Consider the following 13,550-nt stretch of genomic DNA (forward strand, 5'->3'; position numbering starts at 1 on the left):
CTCACCCCCACTCTATCCCCGTAACCCCACAAGTTCCTCATGGCTAGTCCATCTAACCAACACATCTCGGGACACTAAGGGGCAATTTAGCATAGCCAATCCACCTAACCTGCACATCTTTGGAGTGTGGGAGGAAACCTGAGCTCCCGGAGGAAACCCACACAGACACGGGGAGAACGTGCAAACTCCACACGGTAACCCAGGTCCCTGGCACTGTGAGACAGCAGTGCTAACCACCGTACTGCCCATTTTTTCTCTCCGGTTTCCAGTTAAATTGCATCCTGATTTCCAGTAGCTGCAGATTTTTCCCTCCCTAAAGCACTGTGGATACACCTACATCTCGGAGACTGCAGTGGTTCGAAAAGGTAGTTCACCACCACCTTTTCAAGGGCAATTATGGATGGGCAATAAATACTGGTTTAGCCAGCAGTGCCCACAAATTAATTTTAAATACTAAAAATGCCAGTCGGCTGATCCCTTCCCACTCCCCCCTTCCACAGTTATCCCTGAGCTAGAGCATATCACTCATTCCCAATGTCCATCATTTTAAAGTCAGGCTATTCCCAAACTTTAAGTGAACCTATCACTTAAACCTCTCCTACCCTGGCCCTGAACCTGATGGTGTTGTTGAACAGCGGAGATTTCTGGTAAAATGCCAATAATGTGATAGTTTGTCATATCTGTAGGTACTTTCACTTCCTCTAAATTAGTTTCAGTTTCAAGTTTTTCTTTGGTTGGAAGCTGCGCCTGGGACGAACAGCGTTTAATTTCCGGCTTTAAAGGTACTGAAAATACTGTTATTTGAACTATCTGTACAATTGTATTGGTCATTAGTTCAATGAGGAAAGATTTTGCTAAGTTTGACCATGTCTCTGGGTATTATCGAGGCCTCGCCTGTTGGTTGAATTCTCTGTTCCCCACCCTTTGGTCTCAGACTCAATTATTTCTCCCACTTTAAAGTGTGCGGAAATTAGCAGTAAATTTATTTTCTTTAAAAATCTCACACTTCGCGAAATTGGCATTTTCATAAATGGAATCGGGTTATGTACTGAAGCATTAAAAGGTGTGGCTGCTGGAACTAAGCTCCATTGTCACGGGTGTCGCTGTCGGGGATCCGGGTTCCTTTGAATTGCATTTGCTGGAGAGGCAAGGAGAGGGGGAGTTGAACAAAGGATTGAAGGAGAGATGAAGGAATCTCAGGGCAGTTGTGCCGAAGGGGAGAGGAGAAGGGCTAGATGTAGCTGAGAAAAAGAGGCAGATCGATAGGGATGGGGCCAGAGAAAGGGTAGCGATTGGAGAGGATGTTAATAAATGAGTGGGATCTGCGGATTAATGGAGAGATGGGGAGGAGAGAGAGTGCCGGGAATGGTTTAAATCTGGGTCGGGGCTGTAGAAGGGAGGAGATGAAGTGGACAATTAAGATAAATTAGATGGAGAACATCAAGAAGGAAGGGGCAATGGACAAGGAGGAGGAATTGGTGGGGAAATGAAGAGCAGGTAGATTAGGGCTTGATTTATAGAGTTAGAGTGTGTGTGACAGGAAGAAGGTGGGAGTTGGAAATGGGAGGAGATTAGTGATGAAATGGGATCATTACAAGGTAGAGTGGAGTCAAGGAGAGAGTGATGGGCAATGGGAAGGGGAGATGGAAGATGAGATGTGAATTGGTTAAAAAAGGAGGAAGGGAGAAAGAGGAGGTGAAAATGAAAGTCGTGTGGCAAATCTGGAAGGAATCAGGAGGAGAGAGTTATAGTGGGGGTTGGGTTGGGCTAGAGAAAGGGAGAGTAAATGAAGAGAGATGAGATGGTTAGATTGGGGTGACCTTTATTCAACCCCACTGCTCTCTCCAGAGGTTGGGATTGATGGGAAGGAAGGTTGGGTTGTTAGATGTGGAGAAGTTGTGGGAGATGGATGGGAAGGAGTGGTGTTGGCAGGTGGAAGAAGGAGAATTGGGTGGGTGGGGTGAGGGGAGAGTTTGGGAATGAATATGGAAAGTGAGGAGTGGGGGAGATAGGGAAGGCGTCGATGATTGGGTGTTGAGCTGGGCATTGCCAAGGGTGAACCTACCTGGAGAAAAAAGGTAAACACAGTAAGAGTTTTAACAACACCAGGTTAAATTCCAACAGGTTTATTTGGTAGCAAATACCATTAGCTTTCGGAGCGCTGCTCCTTCGTCAGGAGGATGAAGGAGCAGCGCTCCGAAAGCTAATGGTATTTGCTACCAAATAAACCTGTTGGACTTTAACCTGGTGTTGTTAAAACTCTTACTGTGTTCACCCCAGTCCAACGCCGGCATCTCCACATCATGAAAAAAGGTAAACCAGAGAATAGCAAAAATGACATCAAGACTGGATTGCGAGGAAGAAAGAATGAGACAATACCTCATCAGTGAGCCTTTATCTGTCCTTCAAGATGACTCCTTATTGAAGAAACATGAATGTTTCTGGTTCCCATGGCAATCACCTGGATGGCACTATGGGAGAGTACTGGATGGCAACAGTGCAAGCTTATTTCATAGAGACACAGTATCATAGAATACTGAATAACGAACGTCTTTTTGGCTTTCGTGCCTGTGCGTTTTCCAATTTCTCCCCACTGCCCTATTCTTTCCCTATCATCCTTCTTAACTTTGCAAAATGCATCCAATTTCTTTTTGAATGTTGCTATTGAATTTGCTTTCACTGTGCTTTCAGCCACTACAATCCACATCGCAACAACTGGTTGTGTAAAAAAAAAAGTCACCTCTGGTTCTTTTAACAATCACTAATCTGTGCCCTTTGGGTAGTCATGATGTGGAGATGCCGGCGTTGGACTGGGGTAAACACAGTAAGAAGTTTAACAACACCAGGTTAAAGTCCAACAGGTTTATTTGGTAGCAAATAAAAGCTTGTGTGGCTTTTGCTACCAAATAAACCTGTTGGACTTTAACCTGGTGTTGTTAAACTTCTTACTCCCTTTGGGTAGTGACAGCCCTGGCACTGGAATTGGTTTCTCCTACTTTACCAGCCTGATTGGAAATATATCGCCATTCCTTCACTGCCGCTGGGTCAAAATCCTGGAACTCCCTCCCTAACAGCACTTTGGGTGTACCTACACCACTGGGAATGCAGCGGTTCGGGAAGGCCGCCTTCCGAAGGGCAGTTAGTATTGGGCAAGAAATGCTGGCCCAGCCAGCAATGCCCACACCCCCTTAACAAATGAAAATATTTTTGGGTTTATTTTTATGTCAGTTGCTGATCTATCTTGTACTCTTTCTTAGCACTATTTAGACTTGAATAGGGAAGAATTGCAGGACTATATGGGGAGAGAGTGAGGAAATGTAGCTAATTGGATAGCTGTTTCAAAGACTAAGGTATGAAGGGCTTAATAGCCTCCTTCTGTGCTCTATTTTTCTATAATACTTGCTCTAATGTGTATCACTCATTCCCATAATGTTCCTTTTTTAAGATTTCCTCTATTTATATATTCATATTGGTGTTCTGATGTAAAATATACCCTACATTTGTCATTACCCTCCTTATTCTTTCCATTTTAATTCCATACCTCATCCAGAGAGCTCTAGTTTAGCATGTACCTCCTTTCTCTCTCTCATGGGAAAGTGTCTATTCTGCATCTGAACCATCTCAATATACTATTTCCCCACCGATTTTTAATTTCAATCCATCTAGCCCAGATCCTTCTCAACTCGCTATAGTTATCCTTCTTCAAGTATTTTTACACATGAATGTTCCTTGTGTGTTTGCCTAACCATTCTAAACCTGGTAATATGATCACTATTCCCCAAATACGCTCTACTTCATTCCGGATGACAAGATTCAGAATTGCTATCCTTAATCATTGGCTGCAAACAGGTTGATCAAGAAAGTTTTTTTGTATACGTCAAGAATCCCTCCTCTTTTTCTTTATACTGTAACTATAATTTATATTAGGATTTTGTACTCCTGCAGCTTTCTGTAATTTTCCTGAATATTGCTCCTCTATCTGAGTGGCTTGGTATGCCATTTCAGAGGGCAATTGAGAGTCAACCACATTGCTGTGGCTCTGGAGTTGCATGTTGGCCAGACCAGGTAAAGGACCAGTTGAAACCAGATGGGTTTTTCCAACAATCAACAATGTTTTCATGGTCATCAGTAGATTCTTAATTCCAGATATTTTTTAATGAACTCAAATCCCATCATCTGCCGTGGCGGGATTCGAACCCGGGTCCCCAGAGCATTAGCTGAGTTTCTGGATTAATAATCTCGCGATAATACCACTAGGCCGTCGCCTTCCCCGAGACTGAATTGCAAACACAGAAATGTTGCTGCTCTTTGTTACATTAATATGTTGACTAATTTGTGCAAATTCTTTTCACAGAGACAGCATGTGATTTCTACAACACATCTCCAGAATCATAATGGGTAGGTGTTGCAATCTTTAGAATTCTCTATCCCAGAAGCTTGTGGAGGGGCAATCATTGACCATGTTCAAGACAGTGGTAGTGGGGAAAACTGGCATGGGGATAGATGATTCGCTCTGATCTATTTGAATGGTGGAGCTAGCTTGATGGGCTGAATGGCCGTACTCTCATCTGTGCCAAATAATTGCTTTGTTAAATAACAGTTCCTAGCCATAGTCTCAAATAACCATAGGTATTCCCTGCATTCAGGAGAGACTGGCTACTCATAGCTTGCAATGCACCACTCAGCAAGCATGGAACAAGGAAAAGAGGCAGGGCCTCCATTACAGACAGTATGGGGATTGAACCCACCTCTTTGATGTCATTCTGCATCGCCCTCTAGCCAACTGAGCTAACCGGCCTCGGGTCACTGTCTGTGTAGAGTCTGCACGTTCTACCCGTGTCTGCGTGGGTTTCCCCCGGGTGCTCCAGTTCACTCCCACAATCCGAAAGACGTGTTGGTTAGGTGCATTGGCCGTGCTAAATTCTCCCTCAGTGTAACCCGAACAGACACCGGGGTGTGGCGACTAGGGGATTTTCACAATAACTTCATTGCAGTGTTAATGTAAGCCGACTTGTGATACTAATAAATAAACTTCTCTTCAAACAGTTGTACTTTTACAAGTTGTATAGTCTGAGTATTGTTGGTGGTTTGAAAGCCTGAATTTCATATGTTCACTTAAAGTATTTTTGGTTTCAATTGTTTGCAGAAGAATTATTAAAACGACGACTGGAAGATTGGGATGAAAACCATGTACGAACCTGGTTACAATATATTCGGGTAAAAGCTGAACACGTACAGACATTGTATGAAGAGCAAGTCACAGGTGCTCTGCTGCAGGTGATAAACAAAGATGAACTTAAAGACCTGCATGTACCAAAAGGTCAGATACTACTGATTTTGAAGAAAAGGGATGAGTTATTGAAGAGTCAGAGTTTAGAATTGTCCCATTGCAGCACAAGTGAAGTAAGAGATCAAGAAAATGTCTGTTTAACACAAGATAGTCAGAAAGGCGCTCCCAGTCAAACACGACAGACAGAAACTCTGCCAAGCAAAGGGAAATTGAAAAGCCAGGTTCAGGTTACTGTGTCAGCGTCAGAAACTCTGGCCAGATCTGCTGACTCACAACACACGAGTATAACTGAAGGAAATATGAATGTAAACAGTCCTCAGATACGATGCAAACCTCGCCCATTTGAAAAGAATGATATTAACTTTAAATATGTAAGAAACCAAGTTCTTCCACCAGAAACTGGGGTGCTAAATTTAATTTGCCCCTGTCATGAATACAAATCTCTTGCCATTGCCGCAACGTTGAACAGACAACGACTCCAAGCAAAATTTGCTCATGAAGTTATCAAATTTGCCTCTGGATGCATGAATGTTCGAACTAATGGTACAATCCATTTTGGAGTTGAGGATAGTAACAGTAGTTCTGGGCACGCACATGGTGAAATAATAGGCTTACCTGTCACAGATTGCAGCATTTATGTTGATGCATTGGATTACATTCATAAATGCTTCCCAAGACATGATGAGGATGCAAGACTTTGCATTTGGCCACCTGTATTTGTGGAAGTGATCAGCAGAGATGGAACTGAAGGAAGATTTGTTATCGAGGTTGATGTAAACTCATCAATAAGGACTGTGAAAAACAAAATTTATAGAATTCGTCTTCCAAATTTTAGTGAGAAGAAAAATAAAGTAGAATATGAGAAATTAACCATCTACAAAAGAAGTGGAGCAAAAACTGAACCTGTTTGTGAGGAAGAGCAGGATGAATTTATTTCGGGTATGCATGAGAGAGACACAAGAAGGGAAGCAGCTGAAAACTCAGAGGTGCCAAGCAACAGAGTCTGTGAGGATCTAGGAAGAAAACTCTCAGTCCTTCTAACTGGCGGGATGAAGAGCATGGATAACAGCCAATGGTATGTTATTGTCATCAACAAATGTAAACCAGAAGATTTACAGAAATTAAATTTCCTGATGCATTTGAAAATCTTTTGTGTGTTTGACTTTGATCCTGATTCTAAGACCAGTGACTTCTTTGAGCAGTACGTAAAATATCACACAGCCAATGTTCACTTCTTACAAAATTACAAATATGAGGACAGAGAGAGCATGAGTGACTTCAGGAAACGTTTGTGTTTATTCGATCAAGCCAGTTGGATATTCTGCAATGGCTGCAATGATTATGGTGGTGATGAAAGACCATGTGATGTGAGTACATGGGTGAAGAGCAAAAAAAAATACCTGAAGAGGTCTGTCTCCTTGATCTGCAATGAAATTCTACCAGCCGGTTCCTTTGTTGTACTTTTCCTCCTTTTGTCACCAGTGGAACAGCCTCTGGTGGACACGTTCCATGAATTCTATGCAGAAATGAATGGCAGAAATGACATTGTTTGTATTGCAGAGTGTGAAGACAACTATCAGAAATGGGCCAATCTTGCACAGCCTTCATGCAGCGTTGAAACTATTGACGAGATGAGTATTGTTGGGATGAAACTAAACCATGTAAATGACACAATCCAAACTATGCTCCCATCATTAACTGATCATGACAGGCACTTACCAGTGTCAACGAGAGGTCTGTGTTTACTCAAAACTGCGGATGAAGAAAGAATGTTCACATTGGAAATACTGAGTGTCAATCAGTGTGAAGATGAAATTAACTATGAAGATCCAGAGCAATTCACCAAAGTCGAGAGAGAATTTTATCGGGGTGGTAAAGTCAGGTGGCTGAATTTCCTCTTAGCAGAGAGAGGATATTGTGAAGCAGTAATACAACGAGATGCCTACAAGGAAGTTGTTAAAATTATTGATGGCATACTAAAGGGTTCATCAGGGAAGCAGTTAGTTGCCACAGTCCATGTATTTCATCATCCAGGCAGTGGAGGAAGCACCATAGCACGACAAGTTTTGTGGAATTCTCGAAAGGACCTGCGGTGTGCGATTGTTAAGCCATCATGTGCTGTTGGGAAAATCTGTGAACACGCCATCCAGCTGCTTGGATATGAAGAAAATGATATTCAGCAGTGCTTACCAGTATTACTACTTGTTGAGGATGCTGATGAAGATTACTTTGATGACATTAAACATGAATTAATAGTTGCAATTGGCAGTAAAGCAGTCAATGTTGTGAGGACAGTTTTCATACTTCTGAATTGCAGGAGATGCAATAATCCTGAAAAACTGTGTAAAAAGATCCCACTGGAAGCTGTAGCTGTTAGCCACAAATTAACAAAGGACGAAAAGATAGTGTTTTCTCACAAGCGTAAAAGACTTGAGGAATGTTTTAAACCAGAGTTTATATTGACATTCGTTCTAATGAGTGAAGAGTTTCCAGAACAGTACATCCGGGACTTTGTGAAAAATTTACTAGAAGGCATTGACTACTCTAAACCTGTCACTCAACTGATAAAGTATGTTGCTTTGCTGAATCATTATGTGGAGAATTCAAGCATTTCACTGTCTCATTGTGAAGCATTTTTGAGTCTTGGTATTCAAATAGATCATTTGCGCCAGCAGAGCTTTATAAACTCCTTGAATGACCAGGCACACCTTTTGTTCATACACTTCAGAGACTGCACCACGGAGATTAGGTCGGTCCGAATTGTGCACCCTCTTGTTGCGAAGGAAATACTGCATCAGTTGTCAGATCAGCCTCAGAGTCAAATTGCAAAGGATCTTCTTCAGGAGAAGGCATTTCTCAAACACAGGTTTGCTCGTGATGAGTTCTTTAAGTTCGTTAGAGACTTGTTCATACGACGTCACAAAAGGAGCAAGGGTGACAGTACAGATACCATTTTCTCTCCTCTTATTGAAGATATTCGCAATGTGGAGAAAGCTCCAGAAAAAGCAGTGGAAGTTTTGGTAGCAGCTTATGAATACTTTGGGAAAGATCCATACTTTGCACAGCAGCTTGCACGACTGCATTACATGGACAAACATTTTGTTGATGCTATAAAGTGGGCTGAAGATGCAAAGCATCAGCTGCCGCGTAATTCTTTCATTTTGGATACAGAAGGACAAGTGTACAGAAAAAAGCTTAATGTACTGTTTGATCTAACGCACTGGCAAACTGAGGAGGTTACTTGTGACAAACTCACAGAAGCAATAAGAATAGCTCTAAAGGCGATTGATTGTTTCAGGGCTGCTCAGATGGCAGCACAGAAAGAGGCAGATTCTATGAATAACTCTGGTTTTGTTGGTGAAGTTGAGGTTGGATGTCATCTATTGCAGCTTCTTTCACTACTGGACATCTTTGAAAAAGATAAAGATGGCAGCTACACAAAACTGGTAGAGTATCTTCTGGGTAAAGATATTCCTGAAGAAATTAAAGAACCTTGGAAAAACTTCCATGGTAAATTGAAAGGCCTTCAAAAGGGAATACATGAGGCACTTGAATGGATATCTGAAGATTCAAGCTATTTTCAGACCAACAAACATGTAGATAACGAAGATGAAACCAGTAGCACAGAGGACCCTGCACACAATCCTAGGAAATGGCTAATAAAGAAAGCAAAAATATATGCACGCTATTTCACTCTTTCAGAACAGCAAGAGCAAAACTTCAAACAGAGTTCCAATGATTATTTATCCCCACTGGTAAGACGGCTACGAATTTACCAATATGGCGGAGGAAACATCACATCAATTTTTTCTCTGTTGTCTGACCAAAAGACTGACCGAGTTGCAGAAAAACTAGAGAAAATAATCTCCCTGTATCCTGAAGACCATCAGAAAGAGAGACTAGATCTCGATGATCTTGTCAACTTCACACTGAGTCACATTGCGTTAGCTTGCGTAGCACCAAGGTCTTCAAAGTTGCTAACATATCAGAAGCTGAGGGAACTTAGTCAGCAGTTTTGGAAAAATAACTACTACAGTCCAAGTGCCTGTTTTTTGCTTACTCTGTTCTATTGGCCTGATGATCAGGAACCCAATGAAACCAAAGGTAGAATCTTAAATACAGCACTTGAAACAATGAAAAGACTGCATGACGACAAAATGAAGAACTTGCCTCCCAGAAAGAAACAAATCTATACACATGTTTTCTTGGGAAATGGGCATGGGTTTGACAAAATTGTTCATAAAAGTTTCCTGGAAAAGCTAACCGCTAACCGCTTAACTGAAAGAAGATTGAAGTGGCTTACAGGAGAAGTATGGAAGAACTCCAAGGTCACCCAAAAGTTGAAGCGGGTGAAAGGCTGGACAGAAAATGGAGCAATATTTGTACGTGGTCACTGGAAGCAGAACAAGATCAGAATTTCACCATTGCATTTCCCATCAATGCCTCACGGCAATGAGAATGTTACCTTTTACCTCGGCTTTACATATGCTGGACTTTTTGCTTGTGATATCCAAGTGAATCACTAAACTGAAATTGCCCACTCCCCAAGATATTTGCTTCTTGTCTTACTCTGGCAGGCGCTGCTGGGGCTTTTTTTTACTAGAATATTTATCACGCATTTGTTTATTTTCTTTTTAAACGTAAACATATTTTCTTAAACTGCAGATTATAGTCTCTGGCTTAAAATTCTGTCTATTAATAGTTAAAGTGATAACGTTGAGAAAGTTTTAAAATCGAAATGGTTATCCACTGGGAGACTATGGTTTCAGATTATAGTCCAAAATAAATGTCTGGGTTGCAGCTGTAGACTTTCCCGCTCTATTCAAATAGCTTTCTGGTTGGTGAATTGAGGGTGGGAATTGATGTCATCCTCAAATAATCTACTATTAGGAAAACAAGGGTAGCTTTAAGGGATTTATATTTGTATTGGTAAACATTAGAAATAAGGTATAGTTTTATGTGGGTTTAATTTAATGTCCCTGTGCCTGGAAGGGTAAAACCTAGAGTTAGATTCAAAGAACAAAGAACAATACAGCACAGGAACAGGCCCTTCGGCCCTTCAAGCCCGCGCCGCTCCCCGGTCCAGGATTGAATCCTGAATCCAGGATCCCCGCCCAATTTTCCAGCCTATCTACATACCAATATCCTATCCACCGAGCTGTCCCTCACAGCTACGATGCTTTGTTCATTACAACCTATTAACTCACCCCCACCCCCCCATTCCAGACCATGTGATCTCCAGGGAGAGGCGAAAACCCAGAGTGAAAACCCCAGGGCCAATATGGGGAAAAAAAATCTGGGAAATTCCTCTCCGACCCCCTGAGGCGATCGAAACGAGTCCAGGAGATCACAATGGCCCTGATCGGAAAATTCATCCCAACCCTAGTCATTTCCACTTCCACGAACACCATATGAATTCCCTGCCCCCGAGACAGGTTCCCAACTATCCGCAGTCTCGCTCTGTACTGGCACCAGCAAGATGATCATAGAATGAAGCCTTGAAACGAGAAACAAGGAACAATTAGCCCGCGCCGCTCCCTGGTCCAAACTAGACCACTCTTTTGTATCCCTCCATTCCCACTCCATTCATATAGCTGTCTAGATAAGTCTTAAACGTTCCCAGTGTGTCCGCCTCCACCACCTTGCCCGGCAACACATTCCAGGCCCCCACGACCCTCTGTGTGAAATATGTCCTTCTGATATCTGTGTTAAACCTCCCCCCCTTCACCTTGAACCTATGACCCCTCGTGAACGTCACCACCGACCCGGGGAAAAGCTTCCCACCGTTCACCCTATCTATGCCTTTCATAATTTTATACACCTCTATTAAGTCTCCCCTCATCCTCCGTCTTTCCAAGGAGATGCTGGACAAAGGTGTTTTGCATGTGTGGGGCTTGGTTTCAATTCCAACTGTGATTCCATTGTACTTAGTGAGGGTCACGGAATGAAGAACAAATAAAAGGCATACGCATGTACCTGTTGCTTAGCAACCTGAGGCCTTGTATGGTAGAAAAGCTTTTAAGTTTTCGTTTTAGCTGGATATATTGCGGTTGGAGACAGCACACTGGGGAGTGAACATCTCTCAACTCTGCCAAAGAAGAAGCTGGATAGGACAAGGAGATTGCAAAGATGCTGGCTTCTTAAGGAACAAGTTACAGCCCAGATAACCAGGGAATTGGGACAGAAAGAATGTCTTAAGATGACAGGACTAAGAGAACAAAGACCAAGGTATTCGGAAGAATTCAAGGAAAAGTAAACTAAGTGTTCGGAGTTAAAGAGGCAATTGCAGTAACCAGATTTAAAGTGGGACAGCAGACTTCAGAGATAAATCAAACATTTGATGCCATTTTATTAGAGTCTGGGAATCAAGAGTTAAAGCACTGCGAACAATTTGTACAGCAGAAAGAAATCCTAAAGGGGTTGGTTAAAATCCTGGACTAGATTCACTGTTAAAAGCAGAATGGAAACTTTGTTTAAAACTGTCATTTGGAACACCTGGACTGGATTTTGGAATGCAAACCGCTAAGGGAAAGAATTATGAAGAGAGAAGATTTTAAAGTGTGTTTTTGGGGATGGAGTTTGGAAATTTTCATGTGACAATCATCTGGGAGAATTCTGAGGAGAAATCCACAAAAACTAACTTGGGTCCAGAGCATTTGGCCACAGTCATTTTGTCTTCTTAAAAGGGACATTGTGTGTTAATGAGGGACCATTGTAGCTTAAGGTGTATTTTGAATCCTCATTAATCTTAAAATGTATGTGTAATTGTTAAGGTAAGGGGAGAATAAAGGATCATAATACAGTTTTTTTTCATTGTTAATAAAAGTTTCTTTTGATAAAACTAATCCGTAGTCCTGTGACTCTGTTCCTCCACGGTTCATAAAAAAAATAAAAGTTATGGTCTTTGAAGCCATGATTCCATTCTGGAATCTTCCCGTCCGGTCATAACACTAACTGGGATTGTACCACCAGATTGACCAATGGTGATCTTCTGGATTGCAAGAGAAGGAGGAGGGAGAACGAGAAACACAAGTGGATTAAGTATAATTCAACAACAGAATAATTAACACATCCTTCAACATGTTGATGTTATTATTGATCTTTTTGGACTTTTAGATGTTAATTTTCCTCATTTTGATTTCGGAAAAGTGATTAGTGGAATGTTTACTTAAAATAAATATTGAATCCATGCAGAGTGGGAGGACAGCTTCTGTAATTTGAAAAGCCATGGTTATAAGCAATTATTTCGTAACATTAACAATGATTTGAACAATAATTGTATGTAAATTATCTGGTTAAGAAGGGTAAACAGGTCGTGGGTACTGATTGATAAATTGTCTTTGATAAAAGGAGATTCTATGTTGGGAGCTGTAACCCCACAATTTAATCCATCTCGTGACTTACATTCCCATGTCGGACTCTAAGCCTGATGTGATGCAATCGAATACTGTGGATGCTGGAATCTGAAACAAGACCAGAGAATGCTGGAAACGCTCAGCAGGTTTGGCAGCACCTGTAGGGAGAGAAAACAGAGTTAATGTTTCGAGTCTGTTTGCTTCTTCACCAGAACTAAAGAGAAGGAGAAATCTGTTAGATACCAAACTGTAGCTGTGAGAGATTGCAACAGGATGTAGCAACTTTAAGAACAAAAGGCCTGGTTGGTGGTAGTGGGGCGGGGGGGGGGGGGGGGGGGGGCTGGGAGAGGAGAGGAGGCAGGACTGAATGGAAGGGTGTGGTGCATTGGCAGTGCTAAATTCTCCTTCAGTGTACCCAATCAGGTGCCAGAGTGGCGACTAGGGGATTTTCACAGTAATTTCATTGCAGTGTTAATGTAAGCCTACTTGTGACATTAATGAATAAACTTAATCTTAAGAGAGGGTTGAGATAATAAATGCATGAGATATTTTTTAAAAGGAGATTTAAGATGGAGGAGAAAGGTCACAGTGCAAAGTTGTCGAACTCAATGTTGTGTTCCGAGGGCTCTCACGTGCCTAATCGAAAGATGCGATGCTGCTCCTTCAGCTCACATTGGGCTGCACTGGAACACTGCAGCAGGACATGAATAAACATGTGGGTATGAGAGAAAGGTGCTGAGTTAAAATGACAAGCAACAGCAAGGTTGGGGTCATACTTGCTGACTAAGCGAAGGTGTTCTACAAAGCGGTCACCCAATCTGTGCTTAGTCTCCTCAATGTAGAGGAGACTGCATTGAGAGAAGTGAACATTGTAGACCAAACTGAAGGAGTCAAACGCTGCTTAA

At 42.0% G+C, this 13,550-nt stretch overlaps 1 protein-coding gene across 2 annotated transcripts; it reads left to right on the plus strand.

Moving 5' to 3' along the window:
- The first annotated feature begins 693 nt into the window (after positions 1-693).
- Positions 694-12,121, plus strand: samd9l (sterile alpha motif domain containing 9 like). 2 transcript variants are annotated; one of them, XM_078225795.1, is made up of 4 exons: positions 713-782; positions 3,258-3,350; positions 4,355-4,398; positions 5,147-12,121. In XM_078225795.1, the coding sequence occupies exons 3-4, from the start codon at positions 4,395-4,397 to the stop codon at positions 9,814-9,816; spliced, it is 4,674 nt and encodes a 1,557-aa protein (XP_078081921.1). In that variant the 5' UTR covers positions 713-782; positions 3,258-3,350; positions 4,355-4,394; the 3' UTR covers positions 9,817-12,121. The 2 variants fall into 2 exon arrangements, with proteins under 2 accessions (XP_078081920.1, XP_078081921.1); XM_078225794.1 differs by lacking the exon at positions 3,258-3,350 and having other exon boundaries at positions 694-782.
- Positions 12,122-13,550: the final 1,429 nt, after the last annotated feature.

Source organism: Mustelus asterias, chromosome 12 (genome assembly GCF_964213995.1).
Source record: "Mustelus asterias chromosome 12, sMusAst1.hap1.1, whole genome shotgun sequence".
In the NCBI taxonomy this organism is placed as follows: Eukaryota; Metazoa; Chordata; class Chondrichthyes; order Carcharhiniformes; family Triakidae; genus Mustelus; species Mustelus asterias.